At 46.4% G+C, this 24,337-nt stretch overlaps 1 protein-coding gene across 2 annotated transcripts in view; it reads right to left on the reverse strand.

Moving 5' to 3' along the window:
* Positions 1-7,567: 7,567 nt before the first annotated feature.
* INTS1 (integrator complex subunit 1) overlaps positions 7,568-24,337 on the reverse strand; it is a 28,586-nt gene continuing 11,816 nt past the window's right edge. The window contains exons 24-47 of one of the 2 annotated variants that reach the window (XM_061474077.1): positions 23,551-23,718; positions 23,108-23,219; positions 22,504-22,662; positions 21,195-21,341; positions 20,696-20,794; positions 20,198-20,322; positions 19,260-19,514; positions 18,430-18,589; positions 17,688-17,828; positions 17,120-17,294; positions 16,912-17,035; positions 16,264-16,382; positions 15,136-15,223; positions 14,298-14,524; positions 13,188-13,311; positions 12,576-12,709; positions 12,000-12,192; positions 11,613-11,740; positions 11,008-11,120; positions 10,338-10,451; positions 9,386-9,456; positions 8,778-8,869; positions 8,552-8,661; positions 7,568-8,146 (exon numbers count right to left, since the gene is read on the reverse strand). In XM_061474077.1, the coding sequence (XP_061330061.1) occupies positions 8,031-8,146; positions 8,552-8,661; positions 8,778-8,869; positions 9,386-9,456; positions 10,338-10,451; positions 11,008-11,120; positions 11,613-11,740; positions 12,000-12,192; positions 12,576-12,709; positions 13,188-13,311; positions 14,298-14,524; positions 15,136-15,223; positions 16,264-16,382; positions 16,912-17,035; positions 17,120-17,294; positions 17,688-17,828; positions 18,430-18,589; positions 19,260-19,514; positions 20,198-20,322; positions 20,696-20,794; positions 21,195-21,341; positions 22,504-22,662; positions 23,108-23,219; positions 23,551-23,718 (3,294 nt within the window). In that variant the 3' untranslated portion in view covers positions 7,568-8,030. Of the gene's footprint in view, positions 8,147-8,551; positions 8,662-8,777; positions 8,870-9,385; positions 9,457-10,337; positions 10,452-11,007; positions 11,121-11,612; positions 11,741-11,999; positions 12,193-12,575; positions 12,710-13,187; positions 13,312-14,297; positions 14,525-15,135; positions 15,224-16,263; positions 16,383-16,911; positions 17,036-17,119; positions 17,295-17,687; positions 17,829-18,429; positions 18,590-19,259; positions 19,515-20,197; positions 20,323-20,695; positions 20,795-21,194; positions 21,342-22,503; positions 22,666-23,107; positions 23,220-23,550; positions 23,719-24,337 lie in introns of both variants that reach the window. The other variant, XM_061474076.1, reaches the window with a different exon arrangement.

Here is a 24,337-nt window from a genome sequence, read left to right on the forward strand (position 1 = left end):
TTAGCATATGTTGCTGCACAACCGTAACAAGAACGGTGTGGCAAGGAGGAAGCACAGTACAGTGAGCCTGCTCCCGAGCACTGGGTGTATTCTGTGAAGGAAAGCATGAACATCTGCACTCAAATTTAATCAGATTACCAAGGGGCCAATCAAAAGAAATGCTGGATTAACTCAAAAGGCTTTTTTTTACCCATTCCCTTGGAAAAGATGCTTGCTTTCTTGGAAACTTTCAGCACTGGAGCCCTGGAAGCTGAGCTGTCCTGCTTCATTTCTACTCCACCTTTTCATTAGATTGATAACAAAAAGCCAACTGGCTAACGACAGGCAGCCCTTCCCATCTTCTGTCATCAGGTAACTTGGGGCTTGAAATACAGAGGATGCAAAGGGGTTAGGAAATGCATTTGGTGGGGTTTCTTTTTGTAAGTCTCAAAGACTGTTTTGTTTAGCAGCGTACAGCCCCCTGCCGTGCTTGCAATCGATACAGTGCAGCACTGGGAAATGAGAAGAAAATGATGTTTGAAAATGGGAGTTGTTGCCAATCGCTGGTAGTACAAACAGTGAGGAGCAGCTTTGGCGCTCAGCTTTGACACAGCTGTAGTTACCCCTTTCAGATTTAATGGCCCAGATGGGGCATGGCCCAGGGAATGATACTGAGCTTTTTAAAAACTATATTTGTTTAACATGACAATCTGTCTTCTCACAAACCCAGCTTAATGACTCAGTGTGGTTGCTCCCTTCTCGTTACCCTGTGCTTTGGGAAGGGGCAGCTGGGGCTGGGTAGCAGAAGACATAGACCCATGGAGCAGAAAGCCAGGCTGGACTCCTGAGAGCAGTTGTGATGTTCTGTGCATCCCAGGCCACTGCATTTCACCTCATCCCTCCCTGTACTGAGCCTGGTCATCTGTGTTTGGCCACAACAGTTGTATCAAGAAGGCAACCAGGCTTGCAAACACCAGAAGAAAGCTATTAGCTGCTGGCTCCAAGCTGTGCATCCCACAGAGGGTTAGGTTGAAGGTACAGCCCTTGCTACACCAGAAGAATCAGGTCCGTATTATACACTAAGGTGATTAAAATGACATTGCTGAAGGAGTTAGCTAAGGCAGTAATAGTATTACTACTGGCCCAATAATGGCTTTTCAAAACACAGGCATCAGCTACTTGTGCAGTGTTCTTAGTTGGTGATTAAGAAGAGCTCTGCGGGAGTTTATAGCAATGATGAGTCTTTAATGTACCAACAGGTAAACTAACAAGCACTCGAGGGAGGAACAGGGCAGGAAGGGAGCAGAGCTGCCTGTGCAGCTGCCTACTATTACCCACAACCACTCTTCTCCTAGGATATTCCTCATGGGATGATGCTTAAAAATCCCTTCTCTGTGTTGTACTTTTCCCTTCTACAACTTTTCCTTGTAGGAGCCTTATATATCCTCATCTGTTTTGCGGACCTTTCCCACACCCGTTGGGCTGTTCCCAGTGCTGCTGGGTGAGATTTCCTACCAGTTCACTGCCAGCTCATGGGGCAGAGCATGTCCTGCAAGCACAGGATCCCATAGATCCCTTCCTAAGGCATGTTTGGAAGCTTGTGGAAGAGTAGCAGTCCACAGACATGGACTGATTTATTCTTCTCTACTAAAGGAGACATGTCTCCTTTTCTTTCTCTTCCTTTTCAGTTCTCTTCCTAGATACCAAACTGCAGCAGAGAAATGCTGAGTGCTTCCTGTGGTTGTTTTGACTACGAGTGGTGGGGACCACACTCTGCCATTGCCTCTTAAATTTATCCTGGTTCCTGTACGCAGCAGACTGGACTTCAGTGTTAGTGAGAAAAAAATCTTAACTATATGACTATGACCACTCTAAAGCCCAAAGAAAAACAACCAATGTTTTCCATGGATTCCTTATACCAGGCAATGTGGGGCCTCATGAAGCTGAGAATGAAGGAGTTTGTTTCATAAGAGAATGAAACACTATAGAAAAACCACATCTTTTAACTACTGTGGGAAATCAGCTGATCAAATTGAGCTACTTCGTCATTGTGCTGCAGGCTGTACAGAGGGCTGTTCACTCCCAACAGGAATTGTGTGTCGTAGCCAAAAGCTCTCATACGTTCCCATGCCAGTGACCTGTAATAAATGGAGGGATTCAAAAGGAGAAGGAAAAAGTATGTGTCTCATCAGTAACATGCCTCATCAGCTCTTCCCTCCCAGAAGGCAGTCAGGCTGACTCCAGAGAGACAGAAAGGCCCAAGCCAGGGAAAAGAAAGCCCCAACAGTTTCACAGTTACTCACACAGAGCAACACCCGCCTCCCCTCCGAGTCTGGCAGTTTGACCTGCAAAGTAGCCCAACATAAATAAAGGTATTATGAAATGCAAGTCTGAGCACAAATTTCCACTCAAATAATGGGAAAGTGAAATGTGAATTTACAGGAACAGGCACTTCAGTGAATCTCTCCATGACATGTGCCCCTCAGAAGTTCATCAACAGCAAATCCATTACCCTAGAACCTCAAAACGAGCATGGGAGCTCACTGTGTCCTGTCACCCAGGTACAACACAATGTCACAGGGAAAAAAGTCTTTCTCCCTTGTTTGCCCTCCTGCCCACTGGCTTTCCTGTCCCCCAAAACAGTGAGGTGAGGGCAAAGTCAGAAAGCGATTTCCAGGCAACAAGGATGAGAAACTGCTCCTTGCCTGCCACACCTTATAGTGAGAAGGAAAAGGCCACAAACGGCTGCTTGGTGGGGTACCAGCGTATCCCAGGGCGCTAGAAGCAGCTCTTCAAGGACACTGGGGATTGGGGTTTGTTTTAGGTGACCTCCCCTCCTCTTCCAAGAAGGCTGAAATGGGTGGTGGTGATCCCCAATCTCTGCACTGCCATGGCAGAATGCCCCCCCATCCCCGTCACTGTTCTTATCAGAAAGCGAAAGTGAAGGTGTGTTTTGGTGATGAAAACCTGTTTAAATACAAGACTGAGTGAGGTGACCTGTATTTCTCATTGCATCACCATGGGAGCAGGACCCACCCTGGCTGCTTTGAAGTGCTGTGCCTTATCAGCAGAGCAGAGTTTAAAGCCTGCAAACCAATAATATTTGTTAGAGATTAACGGCATTAACATGTTGAAACAAAGAAGCACTTTGTCTCTTCTAAACTCACTGTGAACATGAGTAAGTGAGGTCTCCATTTCCTAGTGGTGGGGATAAACAAGAACTTGTTCTCATTTCTCCGGAAGACAAAGACTGCTCATCATTCAACTTACTGCTGACCTCCAAAATCCAGCTGGAACCTCACTTGGAAGAGAGTCCAGCGCTTACTTCAGGTTACTAACTTGATAGTGATGAAGTCCTTGAGATAACATTTTGTCCTGAATTGATGAGAAAACTTGATAAATTTCATTATTTTCACCCAGGAAGAAACCCTGAAGCACCATGTGCTTTATGTGGGGGAGAATGGGGGTGCCCATGAGTAAAGAATTCAAACTCTTTGGTCCTGGCCTAGCAGTGTGACCACTGCATGGTCCTCCAAGGCCATGTGTGTCTCCCTATGTTGAACTGATGTAGAACAGGGAAGCACTACAAGCTCTAGAAAACACCTCATGGTAGATGCAGTTCAAGGTGTCCTACTCACATAGTGCTGAGTGCCCTTAGAAGTCTCACTCTTCTCTTAAGATGCTCCAAGTAAAACCATAAGCATCACTTTAGGTTTTAAACCTCATTAATGGTTAAAGAAAAAAGGAGAGAAAAGGAGGTAATTTTATTACTCTTATGGTATGTTTTCCATTATTTGCATAATTGTTTAATGCTAATAAGACAATTAGCAATTCTTACAGCTTAATAATTACCTAGCAGTGACGGGCCTGTTGTAGCTTAATGAATTTTTTAATTGTTGCTGGGGGTCTTGACGGTTTTTTGCCCAATTTCTTCTTGTGTTAGAGATGCTGTTCATGCAAACAGGGTAATGCCAAAGGCAAGACAGCACCAGCTATACAGGGCAGGCAGATACAGTATTATAAAGGTCTCTTGAATTTGGAAGGAGGGGAAAACACAAGCTCTATATTTGGCTGCTTTAGGGCCAAATTAGCTAAACACACAGAGAAGCAATGCAGAGATTTAAAACTCAGTCCCCCTTAGGTAAATACTATCCCTAGAGGAGCCAGGCTACTCACAGCTGGTGTGGGGCTGGCTTTGACATCCCCAAAGCTAAAAAAAACTCTTTCCATTTTTTAGCTTTTGGTGAACAATTGCTCACGTTAAGCATGATGAATCACACCATCCTGAACTGTGGCGTGGCCAGGAGGAAGTTAACGGAGGGCAGGCAGGAATGGTGTTTGTCACTGACAGAGGTCACGGATAAGGTTGGCTGGAGGAAGAGAATGGTGGGGCCCCAGGGACCAGGAATAGACACCACAGCCCACATTTACTCCCAGACAGTAAGTAGTGGAGTTGGCTTTCCTCTTCTCCCCCCCCATGAGATTTCTTGAATGCTGTTACTTGCAGAATGAGGTTCTCTTTCTCTTCTCTTCCTCTTTTTTAATGGCTGGCAAAACTCTGAAACCATGAAATTCCAGTTGCTGGCTGTAACCTCTACACCTCTCCCTGTGTTTCCGCTGTTGACGTAGAGGGTTGAGCAGATTTGCCTCTGAGCTCAGTGCTGGGACTCTTCCAGCTCCCCACCACCAAGCATGCCCCAGAGGCAGCTGCCACTGAGTCAGGAGCATGCGTTAGTCATTACCTCAGATCAGCTCCCAGTATCTGAAGGCAGCCTACAGGGATGCTGGAGATTATAGTGATAGGACAAGGGGTGATGGGCTCAAACTAAAACAGGGGAAGTTCAGGTGGGATATAAGGACAAAGTCCTTTACTGTGAGGGGGATGAGGCACTGGAACAGACTGCCCAAAGAAGTGGTAAATGCCTCACCATTGGCAGTGTTCAAGGCCAGGCTGGACAGAGCCTTGGGCAACAAGGTCTACTGTGAGGTGTCCCTGCCCATGGCAGGGGGTTGGAACTGGGTGATCTTAAGCTCCTTTCCAACTCAAGCCATTCTATGATTCCATGCCCTGCACCAGACTTGGCAGAAGACAGTATGGTCAGGTTAGATATGCCTACAGCCCATGCAGTAAAGATCCATCGTGTGCATGCTGGACAAGTGTCCATCTCCCTTCAAAGGCTGCCACATCTGGGTCATAAAAACATTTTATCTTTGCAGCAGAGAGAAATGATTTGCAGCAGGAAACCATCACAAAAGCTGCCTGGTGTTTGCAGAGGATTTGTGATCCCCTGATTCCCACCAGGAGGTGGGACCTGGTCATCTCTGTGAGGAAGCAGCTGGGCTTCAAGAGGACCTGACCTGAATGCCATCACAACATGGGCGAGGAGACATCATATCCCCCTCCTCTCAAGCCTTGGCTCTTTTGCTGCAGCCTGCCTGCACCATGCCACCACCTCCACAGGCTGGGCCAGGAATAACCCTGCAGATCTGCTCACTGCTCCTCTCCACCAGCTCTCCTTGAAGACTGAGATGGCTCCAGCTCCCAGGAGGAGCCTGGCAGACCCATGAAGGATACCCCTGTCAGCTCAGCAGGGATGGGAGGAGGCAAAGCACTCAGCCAGACAGAGATGAAAGTTACACAGCACAGATTAGAAGGCGGGCGAGTGTCAGGGCATCAGTAACGCCGTTGCTAAGGGTTTTAGAGCTGTCACAGCTGCCTTCTCAGACAGGAGGGACGAGCTCCTGCCCTGAGCTGTCTGCACAGCCAGGCACCCCCTTGACAGCTCTTTTCTCAGCACTCATCTGGTTTTGGTGACATGCTTCAAGCCAGGACAACCCGCTCAGCTCCACTGCATCCAAGCTGAGGGTGGCAGCAAAGCAAATTCATCATGGGAACATTGAATACAGCAAAAAGGAGAGAGATCAAGAAGTTACAGGTGATGCTTCTGTACTGGGAGATCTATGGGAAGGCACAGTTCTGCAGAGGAACTTCTTCCCATGTTCCTTCCCTTTGAATTTGATTCCTGATCTCCCAAAAGATGTCTGCTGCTGCTGATAGAGATGCTCCTTTCACCTTCTCAGACATTTCTCTCTCTCCACACTGCCCTACAAAGCCTGGCTCTTCTGATCTGAGGGGTCATCAAGTAGTTCTGCCAACACTCAAGCATGCCCTGCTCCTCCAACCTGGCATCCTGGAGGTAGTCAGCTCACAGCAGGCATCACCAGAGTAGAATTTGGGGCCAGCCACACAATTTGTTTTTACACATAAATGTCTCTAGTAGTAGCCCTGGAGCAGGATTTCTAGAAAGCCCCATATACAGGAAGGATCTTCACTAAAGCACCACTACTTTGACTCACCATCTTTATGTGGTAAGCCTTGAGACATCATTCTTGCTCCTTTATTCAAAGTCCTGTGAAAAGCCCTTTTCCAGCCAGCCCCACAAATTCCCAGTTGCTCTAGGTCCACAGCAGCACCAAAAGAACCACCTCCCTGCTCTGATAGTGCAGTGCCTTAATGATGTCTGATAAGGGACTGAGGTAAGAGGAGTCAGTAATCTCACTAGGAACCCTTTAGACAGGCATTAATCCTGCTGCCACTGAGCCCCTCAGGAAAACTGTTTCAATTACTTGATCTTCAGCTGTTTCTCCACATAATTTATATGTAGCTAATTGCCACAGTAGTGGCTCTGGATGTGAAGCAGATGCTGCTGAGGAAAGGAAGCATGTTGCATCCTTAAGTGATGGCTCTAATCTCTTTTAAATAAAGACAAGGCAAGGCAACTTACGTTTGATGGGAGGTTTGGATCTCTCCCTCTTCTCCACCTCTCTGCAAAGCCTGCTGGACATTCATTCCTATTTTGGCAGAGCAGCACAAGGGCTCAGCTGTGGTGCTCCTCATTTGCAAGGATGGACGGTATTTCTCCACCCATGAGGACACAACTCCTGCTACCAGCAAGGAGACACACTTGTCTACAACTCTCTATCCACAATACTACACAAATTCTCTACTAACAAAGTGGAGTGCCAGAGAAATAGAGACAAACGTGAAAGCAAACTGGTGACTAGAATTAAGCAAGACTGGAGAACAAACATACATGGCAGTTATTTTTCTGGAGCAGAGGGAAAGAAGACACCTCCTCTTCTGTCCTCAAATGACAGCTGGCAAGTAAGCCACCATCCCTATCAGTACACAAGGACCAGAGAGCAGAGGTCAGAAGAGTCACAGGGAGGAAGTGCTGGATCCCAAAGAGGAAACCCAACTGCTTGTTTGAAGACTCCACTGTGATAGCAACCAGTTGCTGGGATGTTTGCAGAGGTACCAAGAAGTTTTCTGCGGTTGTTTTTAAGAAGCTCTTAAAAGTCATCCTGCCAGCAGCTGGTGCTGACTAAACTCACCTATGACACCTCACTGGCCTTTCTAAACCTCTTTCCCACACATTCTGTGAAAGGCCAGAACAGCTCTGTGAGCATTTGTCCATGGAGACAGGTCTTCCAGAGATGCTTTGTCTAGAATAACAAGAGGCTGAAGAACACAGAGAGAGGGATGTGAAGCTACACCCAAGGCAGCACAAAGCAGAGCGAGGCACAATGGAAACAAAGAGAATTTTAATTAAAAAAACAAACACCCATCCCCAGAAAACAAAAAGGTCTCTCCCCCTGCACAGATCTGCATGTTCCCTCCAACAAAGAGAGTGCAGACTTCAAGTGCAAGGGCCAGCCCTCCCTTCTGCTCTCCCAGCAGCTCTGCCCTCTTGGAGACACAACAAAACAACCAACCAACCAATGGCCACTGCCCCAAGACCCCATGAAGTAAGTGGTCCCTGTTTGGCACAGTGTTTAGGAGATGAGCAATAATGTCTTAGCCAGATAGACTGCTCCTTTCTGCTCTTCATCAGCACACTCTCCTTTTCCAGCAGTCTGGCTTGCTACATCACTTCTTTGATCCTCCAGCACATGGGCTGAAATACACTGTCTTCTTACAGGGCTTCAGTGCAGCTGATGAGTCCAGTTCAATTAATTCCTCTAGAATTGGAGGTCCCAGAACCACATGTTCATATCATGGCCTCCATGTGCAGAACCTTCAAGGCCTCTGAAATCTGAGAGCTGGTGTCAATCTGGCCGTACATCCCCACCAGGAAGGCTCTGTGCAGTAACACTGCTGCGTGCTCTGTGAAAGAGAAAGAGAGCGTGAGGACTGACCCAAGAGCTCCAACATGCCAGCAAGAGCAACCCACCAACAAACATGGGGATGAATGCAGCTGTGCCACAAGGAGATAGCACAATCCACCATTTAACAGCTCTGTGGTTATGTGATCACACAAGGGATCACAACTCATAAAAGGTTATATGGGATCAAATCTACTCCAAGGAAGCCTTTCTTGCCTCTATGACAAATCTCCCCTGTAATGCTCAGATCAAAGCTATTATTGATATCATCACCTGCATATTTGATGGCCTGGTCTAGGCAACCCTGACCCTTGGCAATTCCCAGGGAGGCTGTTCCCAGACAAGGAGTCCAGCTTGGACCCTTGTGAGGCCAAGCATGCACCAAAGGTGGCAGATATCAACTTACCTTGGCAAAGAAGTGTGTATTCAGGCAGGTTTCTCAGTGCTGTCTGCACCACCTCAAAGTCTCGGCTGCCAAGGCAATACATGAAGGTGGGAAGGAAGTCTGCAGCAATGCTGGGAGTAAAACATGACAGTGTCAGTACAGTCCAGATCACCATCAACAGGCGTTCAAGGTGGGCAGCCAGTGCCCATCAGTGACTTGGGACAGCTTGAGTTCCAGTGGGCCTCACCTAGGGTTGTTCTGAATGGAGCGCAAAGCCAGGCTGAAGGCCAGATTTCGGCAGGACTCCTCTGATGAACTCATCAGCTTCTGTAGGTTTGTCTGAAAGAAGACGCACAAATTAGGATCACAGGGCCAGCCAGGAAGCAAACACTCCTCACACTTGCATTACTACCCCTCCAGCACCAATCCAGCCCAACACACATCCAGCAGGTACTGGCTGAGCCAGAAAAGCCCTCTTTGTAAGAAGGATTATCCTGTTTTTGAATACTTTAAAGCATCCTTCTGTAATCTTATTCCATGTGGGTCAGCTGAGTTTTCCCCCAGCTCCAGCGTTTTCAACAGAGCTGTTTTGCTGTCTCCCCAGTACTGGGAAGAGGACAGAGGGTTAATTCTTCCTCTGACAAAAGTTAGTGGATGATGGCAGACCCAGTATGCAATGGAGAGAAGATGGTAGGAAGCAAATACTGCCTGCTGTCAGAAGGCCTAACTGAAGACAATGCTCCAACCACCACCCCAAAAGCAGAGGAAGGGTATTACTTGAACTGGCTGTGCAACACAGACTCTGGTGAGAAGAACCTCTTCCTTCCAGTGGCAGTTTGAGACACTAATACTCACCGCAAAAAAGGACAGAATTTCTGGCCTCCGTCTGGACATCTCATCAATGTCTGTCAGCACCTCCAGGATGTCTGGTGGAAGACACAGGTTGAAAGAGGTGACTGAAATTCACTGATCCAGCATAGGATCTTTTTCTTTTTCCCTACAAATCCAATCTCCCAAGCAGTCAAGTTTTCCCACCTGTCCTTATGACACAGAACTAGTGTAATACAGACAGTTCTTCGAAAAGGAAGAGATCAGGTAAGTCACGTGCCAGATCAGCACATCCCAACCTGCACAGCCAGAAGTCACCAGCACTGTCATGCTTTGGCAAGGGAAGGAGTGGGGTGTGAGGTTTCAGTTCCAGAACACCCTCTTCTGAAGTTAACTGAAGGATCTTTATAGAAAGGCTCTTTCAAAAAGATGTCCAGGCAGCATTTCTTCCCTTTATTTCTAGTGTGGAAAGAAAACCATCACCCCAATACTGGTCTGAACACTGGACACCTGCAATTTCAGAGACCTTTGGAGAAAAAGCACGTTGTTCCCATATGTCAGGTTAACAGGGTTTTCTTCCATGAAGGCCATTTGGGGATTTCCAACAAAATCCTGCTTCTCATCAGTTTGGTATTTTCATATCACTAAAAAAATGGCATTCCTATTAGCACTGCAGATCTAGCTCTACAAGAACTGCTTGAATTACTTCTGTCTTCCAGAGCACTTACAAGATGCTTGAAGAGCCCCAAAACAGAGGAAGTTGCAGCACTGCTAAGTGATAACAGCATCATCATAAGCCTCTGTTCACAGCAAGTTATGGACAAGTTCAACCAAAACAAAACCATGTCCTAACTGCTGGAGACTTCCAAACACAAGACTGAAACAGGAAGCTAGCCTATAGCTGACAGGTAAGTCACAGGGTTGGCATATGCCTGCATTTGCCCTGCATCTTTGTACAGCTCTGCAGGCCCTCACTTACCCTCAACTGTCTGGCCTCTAGAGAGCCTCTTCATGTATGGGGCCATTTCAGCTGGTGTGAGAGGAGTGAAGAGAGACACACTGACCAGAGGGAGAGAGCCGGCTGCTGCTTCATCTGGAGGAGAAGAGAGAGACCAGGTCACGCCCCAGAATCCATGTAGCCTTAACAGAGAGACAGGTCCAGTACTCCCTACCAGTACAGCAGTGTATCACAAGCCAACCAGCAATACTGTAATACAGTTCCTGGCCTTCACACTGTCTATAGCATCACTGCACCTTATGGTACCCCTCAGCTGACACAAAGGAACATTCCCAAGCTGTTTCAATACTAAGTATTTTGCCCATGGAAGTTGTGAAGAGTGGAGAAGTGGATTTACCCTTACAGTATCCTGATCGGTAAATCCTTAAGTGTAGCTAAGGAAGGCAAAATCCACAACAATGAAACTTGCCTTTGTTAAGAGCTGTTCTTCTGCTCCAGTAATCATACCACTGACCCATCCCAGATACTGGTTCCAAACTGTTGAGTATACAGGTGACATTCTCCACTTTAAATACCCTTTCATTAGGCTGGTATGAAAAGAACAAGCACAGCATACAGCTCATAAAAGCATCTGTGCTCCAAAACATATTGCAAGTTCAGCTGGAATAACATTCCCCTCACTCAGACTCACCATCCTTCTCTTCATCAGAGCCCCTATCCAACACACCACTCTTACTAGGCAGACTCAGCCCAGCCAGGAGGGACTTCAACATTGCAAGGTCACTGTTGTCCGATGACAGGTCACTGGGGGAAAGAGATGTTAATGTTTTTCAATAGCAATAAGGGCATGAGGAGAAGTAACAGCACATGTATGTACACTAAAATGAATCATTTCTCAGAAGCAGCAACAAGACATTTCATTTCATCATACCCGGAACTCAAATGCATTTTCCCCCCCGTATCTGCAGGTGAGACCCTGCAGCCACCACTCAGTGAAAATATCCTCCTGCTAGCCCTCTGGAAATGACTCTAGGGCACTATGAGGCCTCAGTAGGATGTTTATGCCATTATGTGAGTTGAAATCATTATCTGATCTCCTTGGACTAAGCCTTCACCAATAAGAAGGAACATGCTGCTCATCTCAGAGGCTTCAGGGAGCTAAGGGTGAAATAGTGCCATATTAATAGCTACTTTGTCACATTCATATGCTGTTTTCTGTCCCATTAGCTCATGGCAGCCTGACTGTGCAAGTTCTCCACGAGATAACCATGGGCTAACTGGAATAAGGAAGCTTACTGGAGTGGATCCGAGTGCTTCTGCAAGAAGGAGACAGCTGCCTGGGCATTGCATGTGATGTACTTGTGGATAAACTGCACAAACTTGCTGATGAAGGCAGCCAGGTGCCGTGAGGACTTTCTGTAGTTCTGAGAAAGGATTGAGAAGATGAGAGTTAAAGAAAAACAACAATGATGCACTGTCCCATCCTGCACCTCTGAGGTACCAGGGGTAGCTTCTTTATCTCCTGCCTCCTCTTTAAGCTCTCCAAAGTACTTTCTTGTTCTTAGGAATATGAAAGTTTTCTCTCCAAACAAGAGGGAGCTGGGCTAGCCCTGTGTTACAGGAGCTTCTCCACCTAGTGGCTGGCAACCCGAACGTGTGAAAGGGGAGCAGGGACTTTCCTACCAGCAGCAGACGAATGAAGGACAGGAGACAGTCCCATAGTGCCGCCTGGTGCTCGTTCTGGAAGACCTGCGGCTGGAGCAGCTCCAGGATCCCCAGGACGTGGATGAAGAAGGTCAAGTGGTTCTGCTGCCTGAACTCTTGGAAATTGAGGTGAACACGGCCGTGCAGCAGTGCTGCAATCATTGGCAAGTGCCTGAAACACCAAACGCAAGAAAATCCTGATCTAGCCTCCTTCTAGAAAGAATTACATATTGTTACACCTCAGTTCCTGGAAGAAAGTGTCCCTTATCCTCTTCCCAGGGTTCTGGATTTCATCCCGGTATCCATAGAATCAGCAAGCCCCATTTCCCACTCACATTCTGTTCTCTAGTCTCCAATTCCAAGAGGACTGCTCCTGGACAGGCATGGAGCCAAAATAGGTGCTGCCTCATAATAAGAGGTATCACTTTGTTGCCCTTGAACATGGATTCTGTCACAATCACGACGACTGCAGCAAGGTTGTTCCCCTTCTAGGACATGGGTGAATGCTTCTCAATGAACGCCAGCTACACAGAGGATGAACGGGAAGAGCAGTACCTGAGAAGTAGGATGGGATGAGCCACAGCTAGCTTCCTGCAGGCCATATTGGCATCCCACACGCGGCTTTCTGATGACTTGGAGTCATTGGTGTCTGCAAGGAGGTTAATGAATCTGTGAACCAGGGCATCGAGCTAGAAGAAAAGCAATGAGTACACAGTTAAGAAGTTTAAAGCACAAGCCCCTGGCTATTCAGCAGCGTTTCCCAATTCCTTTCCAACTACAGAGGGGGGTAACAGAAATCAGTTTCAAGTAGAATCTGCGAGCGGATGCAACATTCCAGCTGGCACAAGATCTGAAATCCACAGTCCCTACAGACATCAAAGCAGTATCCAACGCCTGCACACTTGTGCTTTACAGAAGCTCGTGGAGCTTAAACTATTTTATAGGAAGACACTGCAAAATGAACCAGATCTGAACCCTCTGCTCCTAAGAGTGCATGCAGGGAGGGAGCAACAGAAGAGCAAGGTAAAGAAACCAAGTGACCCAGGAAGCTTTTGCCAATCCTGTCCTTTTTGCCAGGACTGTCCTTTATGCCAGTTCTGGGCATGAAGATAGCATCCACTCTGGGTATACAACTAGAAAGGGGCCTTCCTATGCCTCTAACTTTACCTTGCAAGTGCTGCTGTCTCTGGCTCCTTCACTAGTGAGAAGCATCTCGGGCAAAGGCACAAGGAGCTCAGGTAGTTGCAGGTACATCTGAAGCAGAAGGTCCTGGCAGCATTTTCCCACAGAGCTGAAGAAAAAAAGGGAGAGGTCAGCAACTTGTTACTATATTAGTTCCAACATCTCAGACCCATCAGATTAGTAACAGCCTTCCTGCATATGGCCAGCAGACCATGTGAAAGAGCAGCCACTGATAATGTGGACCAGTGTTTCTTCAGTCCTTGCTCCTTCTGACCTACTCAGATCATTCACAGTCTGCAGGGATCCATCCACAGGCTATGGGTATGCATCATTAGGCCATCTGGAGTTAGAACACCACAGTTACAAAGGGGCACAGGACAAGAAAGCTCTGCTTACATCTCAGGTGAAGAGCTCCTGCATGTGGTACTCATGGTCACCCCCATCCCAATTGGAAGAGTAGTCAGAATCAGAACTATTCAGACCAGCTAGCATCTTCTCTACACACCTGCCCTCCATAAAACCCTGGCACAGTCTGTACTGGGAAGCAGTACAATGCAGTGGCAACTGAGATTACTCAGTATCTTTTCTAACACCACCATAAATGAGGTTAGAATTAGGACAGTTTGTTTCACTGCCACAAACACAGCATCCTCCTGTTCTTCCCACAGTGCTAACATAGCTGTTAGGAAGCAATCTAATCTCCATTCAGAGAGCAATCACAATGGTACAGAAGCAGGATGCATTATGAGCAGTGATTCAAGGGATGAGTAGACAAGAAATCCCACATAAGGAAGCAGTAATTAAAAATAACCATTGTCTTACAAGGAAGAACAAAAACAAGCATGGCAAGCATTTCATCCTGATGTCCTAAAAGGGCCCTTAGACTTCACTTTTAAAGTCACCTTCCTGGTCCAAGTACTGCTTAAAATTACTTATTATTCCCAAAAAAACATCTGGGAGAACAGCACGGACTTTTCATATGGACTCTGGAACACAATATTCGTCATGAAGACATGCTAGCAAGTCTCATCATTACCTGGCTGCCCATGCCCAAGTAGAATTACTGTAGACAGTGCTCCCCATTTGCAACCCCACCTGCTTCCCCATTGCTGGATGCAGCTGGTCAGATACTCTGTCACTTTCTTGATGCTCTCAAGGTCCCCGTGAGAGCAACTGAGCAACAACGGCAGTCGAGACTGGATGAGTGTGCAGGAGGCCTCTTCAGTGTTCTGGTATCTGGTTTCTGCTTCAGCCAGGATCAGCTCCACCATGCTGATCAATTCTGATGCCTTCAGGTGGAGCACAAATTCCTCACGGCGCTTCTGTAATGCAAGAGAAAACCCAAAATGAATCCACAGTAAATCCCTAGATCCCTAATTCCTTCTAGTCACACCTTCCTCAACTGAAATGGAACATCTCTTAGAACTAGACTTAAGAACTGCCCCGTATCTAGAGCTCTGAAATCACGCTTCACAGCCCCAAATGAAATGTCTTTACCCATCTTCTACTTCTGAACTCATTTACTTCCATTCCAGCATCTGTGATGGGTCAGTCACCAAACCAAAGAAATTCTGTGGCAGAGATGCAAGCCCCTTTTCTTTGTAAAATGGGAATTACCCCCCTCGGGTTTTAGCTTGCTCACCACTGTATCCTTGTTCCTAGATCTTTAACAGACCCTGTGGCTATTACTGTAGGGGACATGCCAAGTGGGCAAACTTATGTGTGTTCATACCAGCTTTTTGGACTCAAGACTGCCACTGTAATATGTAACATAACAGAGCAGCTAAATAACCAACTGAGGTACAGGCAGCAAACTTGGCATGCTGCACCTCTACAACTCCAGCCATCTCTGGGCCATGGGAAAATCAGGCATTGTCAAAGTATTGTCTCTAACTCCATCCAGGGAGGAATCTCGGAAGAACTGAACCACTACCTGAGGAGTTCTTTGGTCCCTCCCCTGCCAGATCCGAGGAATGTGAATACAGGCCCACAAGAAATCCAAGGATGCAGTTGGGTCAAACCTGCCAGAAGACAAAAGAAGACAGATTTGCAATTAGAGACAACACAGCCCTCAGGCAGCACACAAACACATGGTAGCGCCTCTAAACATACTGAGCGCTGTGAAGAAAGAAACATCTGCAAATGTAAAAATAGGATCCATTAAGTCCCAAGAAGGGGTTTGGTTCTGTTCCCAGATTATGACTAAATATTTGTTTCAATAAGCACAGCACAGGGTACAGAGCTGAACAAATGACATTCAGCAAGTGTGCAGCTACATGGAGTCTTGCACCACAAGTTGGTCATCAACACAAACAATTAGCACTGTCCCAGTGAACGGAACATCCTTATCCTGGCTGTTATCCTGGACTGCAGAAATGAATTAAGTTGTTAGTGAGCAAGAGATCAATAACAGAGTAATTAGCAAACTGAAATACTACCAGCTTTAGAAGTCCTGCTAGTTTATTCATGTCCTGAATTACTGCTATGAGGTGTTAACATTATCTGGTCCATAAGTGTAACAAGTTTAAGCAGGATAGCTACTACAGTGGCACTTAAGTATTTGAGAGCAATGGTATAAGAAGCTGAGAGCTAGGGCTGCTTTAGAGATCAGAACTGGGAGACTGATGCAAGGAAGGGGGTTAGAGAAAGACTGGTAATGGAGTTTAGTACAACCAAAGGATCCAACAGAGCCTGCCCAGGTAGTGACTGCTGTGATTTCACTATCCAAGGCATCTCACAGACCCCATATTCATAAAGATCATCAACAAGGGCAATGCTAGATGGATTACCCAGTGATTAGCACTTCCTGTTTACAACACAGCCAAATCTTTATGTACTGCTTCCATCAAACAGCAGGCAATATTTATATCAAGGTACACGAATCAGCATGACTGAAATCAGCATCCCTCTCACAAAGCCTGTTTTTGGCTGGGTTACATCTCCTGGCAGATGCACTGTGGAACATGGCAGCTCTTGTTCTCAACTCCTGTTTGTTCTCTCCCAACACAGAGAGTCACCCAACTCAGAACTCCTTGCTAGGCCTGAAAAAAATAAGGCTCACCTTTGCTCCCTGTTTCTGCAGAGCAGAAGCCTGATGCACTGGTGCAGTGTGGTCCAACTGGACTGGTGAGTCAGAAGAGCCAAGAGATACGGGCGGAAGGAGGGTACCTGAGACCCTGCCTGAAAGGACCAAACAAGGCACAGATGTAAGAAATGGATCCTTGCTGCAAGGTGGATGTAGGAAATACTATGTATACTACAGAAGGATGATGATCCAGGCAGCACAGAAGACAACAGGTGGATTTCAGGTTTTTTTTTCTGCAGTACTTTCTAATAGAACATGGCATTGGCCATGTGATTTGGTTTTAGTCTTAACCTTGACATAGCACTTCTGGGGAAGCTATTGATCTGTCTGAAAAAATACCAATGAAAACACAGCTGGCTGAGTTGTTAGGGGACTATGTTGTGTCTGTAATGCATTTCAAGGTCCTGAAAAGAACACAGCTCAAATAATATAAAGATGAAACATAAGCCTTGCATCGAGAAGGACACACCAGACTCCCCCTCCTAGCTATCTTGTACTGCTTTGGAACTGATCTACCAATATGTGGGAAAACACAAAACTACCCCTTGCCCTGTTTCTAGGTGCAGGTCAGCACCCCAGGAAGGTGGTTTCAGCACAGTAGTCCCTCTACCCAACAACTCTTACTTTGTTCCAGGAGAATAATAGCTTCTGCTGGAGGTCAGGGCAACTGCTGATCACCTCTGGGTCCAACATCTCCAGCCAGTCATTAAGAAGGCCAGAAGAGGGCCCTAGCCAAGCTGCTTCAGTACTGAGGAGGAAACAAAGCCAGTATCAATAGTGATGTGGTGAACCCAGACCTATCAGTGAATTCCCATCATTGTCTTAGGCTCACCTGCAACTGTCCATCTCCTTCTTCACTGGTGTTTCTTCTTTGTCCTGGAGCAACAAGGAGCTCACCACAGCAATTGGTTTCATGGCAGGAAACCTGGCCTCAACATTAGCTGAGAAGAGGACAGTCAGGAGTTCCTCCAAGTATGGAGAGTGAGTTTCAATCAGACCTTGAAGGACTAGCAGAGGGAGAAAGATGTCACTCATTAACTTCAGGATGTGGTGAAAGCTACAGAATCTTATAAGAGTATCATGAAAGCAATCAGCCCAGCATTCCTGAGAGCCTGGCTCAGTAAAAAGGGAATCTGACTTTTATTTATCTTCTATTTCTCATTTTGTTAGTAGAAACAGCGCTGAGAGACTTAATCCCAGCCCCAGATCACAGTTTACAAACCCACATACCAGTGCAGGGGTAAGCAGGTGATACAGGATAGGACCAAGTTTAGATCAGTTCACATTTTCTGATCCAGGCAGAAGGTAGCTTCCCACAGCCTGCAGAGTAGGCACTCCCTTGCTGGGCTGGAAGTTCAACCTGCTGCTGCAACGGGAGCAGAGCAGAAGGACAGCCATACCTTTGCTGATGAGCTCCGGCTCCACATTACACTTCTCTCCTGATTTGAGGGTTGCAATGATGGCACGTACTGTGGAGCTGATCAGATCAGGATCATGACGGAAAGTCAGAGCTTCTGTGAGGTGCAAGAAGCCACCTCGAACTGCAAAGAAATCACAGCATTGGCATCACAGGGCCAAGGCAGCCTCACATCAGGCTACTCTTCTTGAGATGTCCACGAAGTTCCAGGGCACAACTACTCAAGAATACACACTACACTACTGCCTTTTTACTCCCACCAAAACTCTTGACAGCTCTTCTACATGTTACAGGGACATGTGGCTACAAGAAAACTCTAGAACCATAAACCCATTTCCCATTGGTTATATACTCCTCCTCCCATGAGATGGCAGATGGTAAAACAAGCCATGATGTGACCTTGTTCCACAGTCACTCTCTCATCTTTCACGACTGCAGCTAGCACAGAATTCCCAGCCTGAGCAATTGGAAGTTTTCCCTGAAAGACTTGCTGTGCTGAGTGAGATGCTGCCAGTTGTCTACTGCAAGCCCCTAGAGCCAAGTCACTTGTTTGCCTCCCCATGGAGTTTATACAGCACATGACAAAACCTCCCTTTGCTATTCCTAAGCATAGCTCTCTAAAAGGCAGCCCACTACACTTTCTACCCTGGGGGCAGTTTTGTTTCTGTCCCTTTCTTGTCCCACTTTGTCGACTCTGAGTCCCATAAGCTGCACAATGCCAGTACCATCACTGATTCTGTGCCTTGAGGAGTACTGCACAGCAAAGGCCTTCAGCTGAGAACGCAGAGGACCATCTTCCACCGCAGGGTTCTCCAACCACTGTAGCATCTGCATGAGGACTTTGAAGAAGAGCGAGGAGAAGGCAGTGTCTTGTGGCATGCAGCGCTGGGGAGTGCGGCAAAAGACACTTGCTTATACACATTTCAAGAAGACAACAAAAATAGCAGGAAAGACAGAGCTAGTGGCACATACTGCCAAGATTAAATAGAGCACACCTACGCTGTTGGACCACAGCTCACTCATAAGGCAGTGGTTCCTAGTGTACAAATGCAAAGCAGAAGACTAAGTCACACACACAATAACTCTCCCAGCATAACTAAGAGTAACTTCGTGCCTTCTTTCATCATGACAAAAGGAATGAGTTATTTCATTGGATAAATGTCAGCCTGCTCTGAAGACTTCTTTAAGGAACAACAGACTCAGTTCTCAAGTTGTTTGCAAATGCCCTGGCTTGCAAGACACATCCTTCCTCCAAAACAGCACAGGCTAGAGATCTCAAAACCAACCAGCTGCTAATCCACCATGCTAAAGAGCTTCCAGACTAGGTAAGATACACCTAACCCTGCATGCAAGCCCCAGTTCTCAGCAGGGCTAGACTAATGTGGCAAGCCTGCACCCAGATGTCTATGTCCAGGCAACTTAACTCCCTCTGTGTCATGCTCAGCATTACAGAGGTAGAGAGTCTGCACATAGCAGAGCAGATGAACTGCAGACTGTTTCCTCCTCACCCCTCTTTGTTAAATACTACAGAGATCCTCATCTTAACACCGCTCACCTGATACTGGTACAACTGGCGCAAGAGGGGGCAGGAGATGAAGTGGTTGCGATGCATGGCCATCACCAATGCTCCACTGTGCGGCGAGTTCATGAGTGCAGCTACTGCCTGGAGAAGTCGTGCTGTGATCCCAGTCACCTGCGTGTTCCCTTGGCGGATGTGAGCCAGCTCCTGCCCCAGGGCCTGCTGTAGTGATAGGGCAAGCGGGCGCAGGCTTGAGTTCTGCCATCGTGGGTCTGGGTTTAGTGGGAAAAGCTGGTAGAACACAGGAAGGAATAAGAGATGAAAGAACTTGCTATACCATGAACATCCTGAAGCAGAGGACCGATCTAACTTGTACAATTATATTGCCTGTGGTCTAACAGGAGCCTTCTGACACAGCTTATTTAATGTTTCAGTTCCTGGTACAGGAACATACACGGCATCTATGCAACCCCAAAATGACAATCAACACTAACACTGTTATCACCATACCACCCAAATACTGGCGACTAACTTGGCCAACTAATTCCCTGTAGACTCTTTCTGGAGTCAATGAAGAGAGGGAGGCTCTGCAAGCAGGCAAGACAATACAAATGCTATCTGCACACTGCTTTGCTGTCTAGGCCCTGCGAGCATGTCACAAATCCTCCATCTTAGTGCTGAGAGGAAAGCCACTATACACAGAGAAACAAGGTACAGAGACAGTAACATGCTAAGAGGCACTGACAGCATTAGGCATAATCAAAAGCCACATCATGTCCAAACTAAAAGGAAAAATCCTTCCAGTATCAATCCCACCCGGCTGTAATGGCGCAGCCTCACTGGATGCAGGGCTCTCATACTTACTGCCTTCAAACACTGCAGTAGAAAGGGTCAGAAGACACAAGAATAAGAGAAACAGATTTTGTGAGCCTGCTGCAGGGAAGCAGTTTATCAGCTAGAGGTTATACAAGTACCTGCAGGAAGATGCCTGCCAGATCATCTTCTGGGCCCAGAACTCGCACTTGGCTTAAGGCCCGGATCCGGCTCTGGCCTTGAGAGTTCTCAGGACTGGATTTTGACCTTGCAGTCTCAGCGCTGTCTGCAAGAGGAATAAAAGAAAACAAAAGATAAATGCTGTTATGACAGCTAGCACTTGGAGCCCCAACACTGGATCATCTTCAACTTTACAGTCTCTAACTAGTGAGGAATTTAGTAGCTTTTCTCTTGAGGCCAAGCAAGACCTATTATTCCATATCACTCACAACAACTCATTGTAGTAAACTCCAAAAATATTGCAATTTCTCCCTTTGCCAGGAGCAAAAATCTCTACCAAGGACTGGTGTCTAACTGTAGCTTGCTGATATATTGCCACACAACCCCTTTTGAAGACAGCTCTTCCTGTCCCTCTCAACAGCAAGGAAGTTTGGAAGACGACTTTGATATTCGGCAGTTTGAGCCATCTCAGGCAGTACCTCGGCGGGCTGGTAAGGAGGCAGTGAGCAGGGAGTGGAAAGTCTGGCCTCCTGTTGCTCCTCTCTCATGCTGAACCTCTACAAGGTGAGCCATGTAGTCTGAAAAAGGAAAAAACCATGAACACATCATCGTCTTGCCCTCTTTAGTAAACCAGGACAGAGCTGTTTGCACAGCTCCCACAGTAAAGGGAATTTGCTGCTCCTATGGACTTTGTGAACACAATGCTTTTACACTTTGTTTCTTTCATAAGATAGCTGCCAAATTACTTTTTAGGCTCTTTATAATCTAATCTACAAACTCCTTCTTCTATTTCACGAAATACAGCCATAGGCCATCCAGACAAGCTCTAGGGAGGTATCTACAGTGACAAGAGGGTGCCAAAGCAGCCTGTGCACACATTTTGCTGAACTAGTTTTGATTTTCCCAAAGAAGTCACATGAGATACCTGTGAAAACCATTCAAGTAAAATGCTTTGCCAGCCTTATCTAAAGCTCTTACTCTTGTCCATGATGTTCTGCTCCAGTGTCTGCGGATCATGAGACACTGCCTGATCCAGGTACTGCAGAAGTTTGCTCATGCTGGAAACTGGGATTCCAAAGGACTGAACAAAGAGAAGCAGCTGCTGTGGCTCCAGGTCCTGCAGGGCTGAAATACACAAACACTGAGTCCTCAGACCTCTGAATTGCCCACAGAGGGTCATCTCTATTACCTGATCTTTGTGCTTTTGGCTGGACCAAAAGTGACACTTTAATGACAGGACTGAAGAGAGCCTAAAGCCAGAACGTCTGACAGCTGCCTACTATGCCTTCTTTCCTCTGCAAATCATTGCCTTCTTATTGCATCTTCCAGTTAATTCACTCACTGTTTAATCTGATCTTCTGTTTAACTTGATCAAAACCTCAGTAACCCAATCACTCATATTAAAAAATAACTTCCACCCTGTTGATGGCTGCAGGCAGGAATTATTGAATAATTCAATCACTGTCTATAGACAGCTGTCATTTAATTAGTAAGAAAGGGACGAAAGCTCTGAATACTAAGAAGAGAAAGAGCACACATGAGCTGTGCAAGGACAAAAGTAACTAGAGGCACAGCTTACATCCTTCAAACACTGCTTTCCACATTGCAAGCACTGCCCTATGGAAGCAATGCTGTGCTTTTTGTTCAATCTGAATTGTTGTAATAAAGATGGGACTCCAATTCAGAGTCCCTCATTTCCTCTAAAACATTCAGAAAGCATAACATCCATACAGACTCACTCCTCTATTTTAAAAGTAATAGTGAATGCATGCAAAACCTGGCAAGATTCAGCTAGATCAGAGTGGGAGGAAATGCAATTCATGCTGCAGTAAGAAGCTCTACCAAAGACACTGACCTCCCCTTTGGTCTCAGATTTCCCCGAGTTCTGCTTTTAATGCTGTAGGGATTAATCTGTGGGGTCTGATGGTTAGTGAGGTTGTACCTGTTTCTCAAACCCTTGTACATGAACTACACATCATGGCTGAGCAGGGAATCACCCTGGGACATCCCTTTACATCCCATGCCCACAACCAGCTCGTATTCTGTATGTCTGTTTGGCAGCCCTAAGGGATGTAGCAAAGAATCTGTTGTATGTTTAGACTGCATTTAAAACACACTCCTTGCTAAATCCAAGCTCCCTGAGCAGCTGCAGTGTCTGCAGTGACTGATGACCCCATCCAAAGGCATCCAAATATGATAGCTGGGTGCATAGAGGATTGGAACAGGGAAGCCTCTCGTTTTCCTTTCAGGAGGGTCTGAACCAGCAACAAACATGCCACAGGCTCACCTGCATCTACAAGACGTGGGACCTCGGAGCGGATCATACGCAGCTTTAGCCAGTCGGGGAGCAGCAGAGCCTCCTCTGAGGTGTCAACCAGAAACGCAGTAGGAAGGGGTTTCTTCTCTGGGAACCATATATCCAGTAAGGTGTAAAAATCACCATCCCCTGCTTAAGAGTGGATACAAAATTATCTCCCATGTTCATAAGCACCTAGAACAGCCTGCCCTTCTCTGTACAGATCAATACACCAGAACACTTCTTTGTTCAACTGTCAGAAAAACACCTTGGCAGTAAACAATATCAAGTGGAAATATGAACTACAAATCTGAGTGCCCAGTTCTCATACTATAGCAAGTCTCGGAGTCCCTCTTGTTTAGTACAGAGGGAAACAGCATTTTAATATTTCCTGTCTACAGAAGGCAAAAATAATAAGCCTGCAAATCACTCTGTGCAGCAATATTTCAATACCTTTTACAGCTACAAACAAGAACTGCAAGGGACAAGGCCCTGAGTAGAAGGATTAACACCATGACCTATTAGGAGACAGCAGATAGAGAAGTCTCTGTATTGCCTGTGGCCCCTTGAATATATCTGAGCACATTTCACTAACCTTGAGGTGGCCCTAGTGTCAGGAGAATAACCATGGCATGAACCACCAGGATGTGCATAGTGGCTGTTTCCCCACTAGTCCAACGAAGGAACACCTGATCCTGGGATTCTGACTGGGAAAAAACAGAAAAAAGCAAGGATGAACAAAGGTGGGGAGAGAAAGGAGAATGGGATATGTGACATACAGATGAAAGGAGAGCATGATATTGGACAAATTTAGTCAGATCACAGTCGTCCATCCCCCCAGCCCACTATCTCCAACAGTGGCCACAAAATTTACTCAAGGAAGTTAAAAAAAGCTTTTTATGACTGGCTCTGATATTATGCCAACATCCAGTTGAGGGAATTCTTGAACCAGACGTGGTTTATACCCACAAAGGGCTTCTCTTCTGTTAACTTGTCTGGTTTCTTTTACCCACTTAAGACAGGCAGGAAGGCACTCACCCAGCTATACACCTCCTCGCCCTCCTTACTCTGGCGCATGCGTTTGATGTAGCGAGAAAAGATGGAGAGAAGAGCAACAAGCACTGCATCTGACTCAGCACAGTATGAGAGCTTGGAGAAGAGGTGAGACATGATAGTAGAGCGCTCCACGATGAGTCGGGCTACATCCTGCAAGGGGAAGAGATCCCTGAGGTCTTTACTGAACAACACAGCCAGGTTCTCCTGTTCATTGCATCATATTCTCCAGTTTCCATCATCATCCCAGTTAATACCACTCTGAAGATCAATGTGTAAAGTCAAGAGTAGAACTGTCACAACAGGGAAAATGCCAGTGCTTTGCATGCATCTTGTGATAACACTGCAGTGTCCCAGCTGTAGCACAGCTGCATTCTGATGCATCCCATAACAAAGTGAGCATTACCCAGTAAAAACATGCATTTCTCTAAAGAAACGGACCTACTGACTCTTATCAGTTAACCTTCTCCATGTATCTAAACAGATCTATGGAGGGGGGAAAAGTACATGAGCCTTAAAAGCAATGAAAAAAAGCACCTGGAGACAGAAAAATGGAAAACCAATAAATTGATAAAAAAATAAATCACCAAAACCTTTAAAAGAGAAAAAAAAAAAAACAAAAATTTTGGTGACAGGGAAATGCACAGCCCACCACTACTGTTCTGACTTCCCATTCTCTCCTAGATACATGGGACTACAGGTTTAGCACCTGCTTGCTCATGAAACACTGCCAAGTGATGGGTTTCTTTCAAACCACTATTCACTCTTGCAT

Source organism: Pezoporus flaviventris, unplaced genomic scaffold (genome assembly GCF_033815535.1).
Source record: "Pezoporus flaviventris isolate CSIRO_AGI_PZ_B2104156 unplaced genomic scaffold, CSIRO_AGI_Pfla_v1 ptg000078l, whole genome shotgun sequence".
In the NCBI taxonomy this organism is placed as follows: Eukaryota; Metazoa; Chordata; class Aves; order Psittaciformes; family Psittacidae; genus Pezoporus; species Pezoporus flaviventris.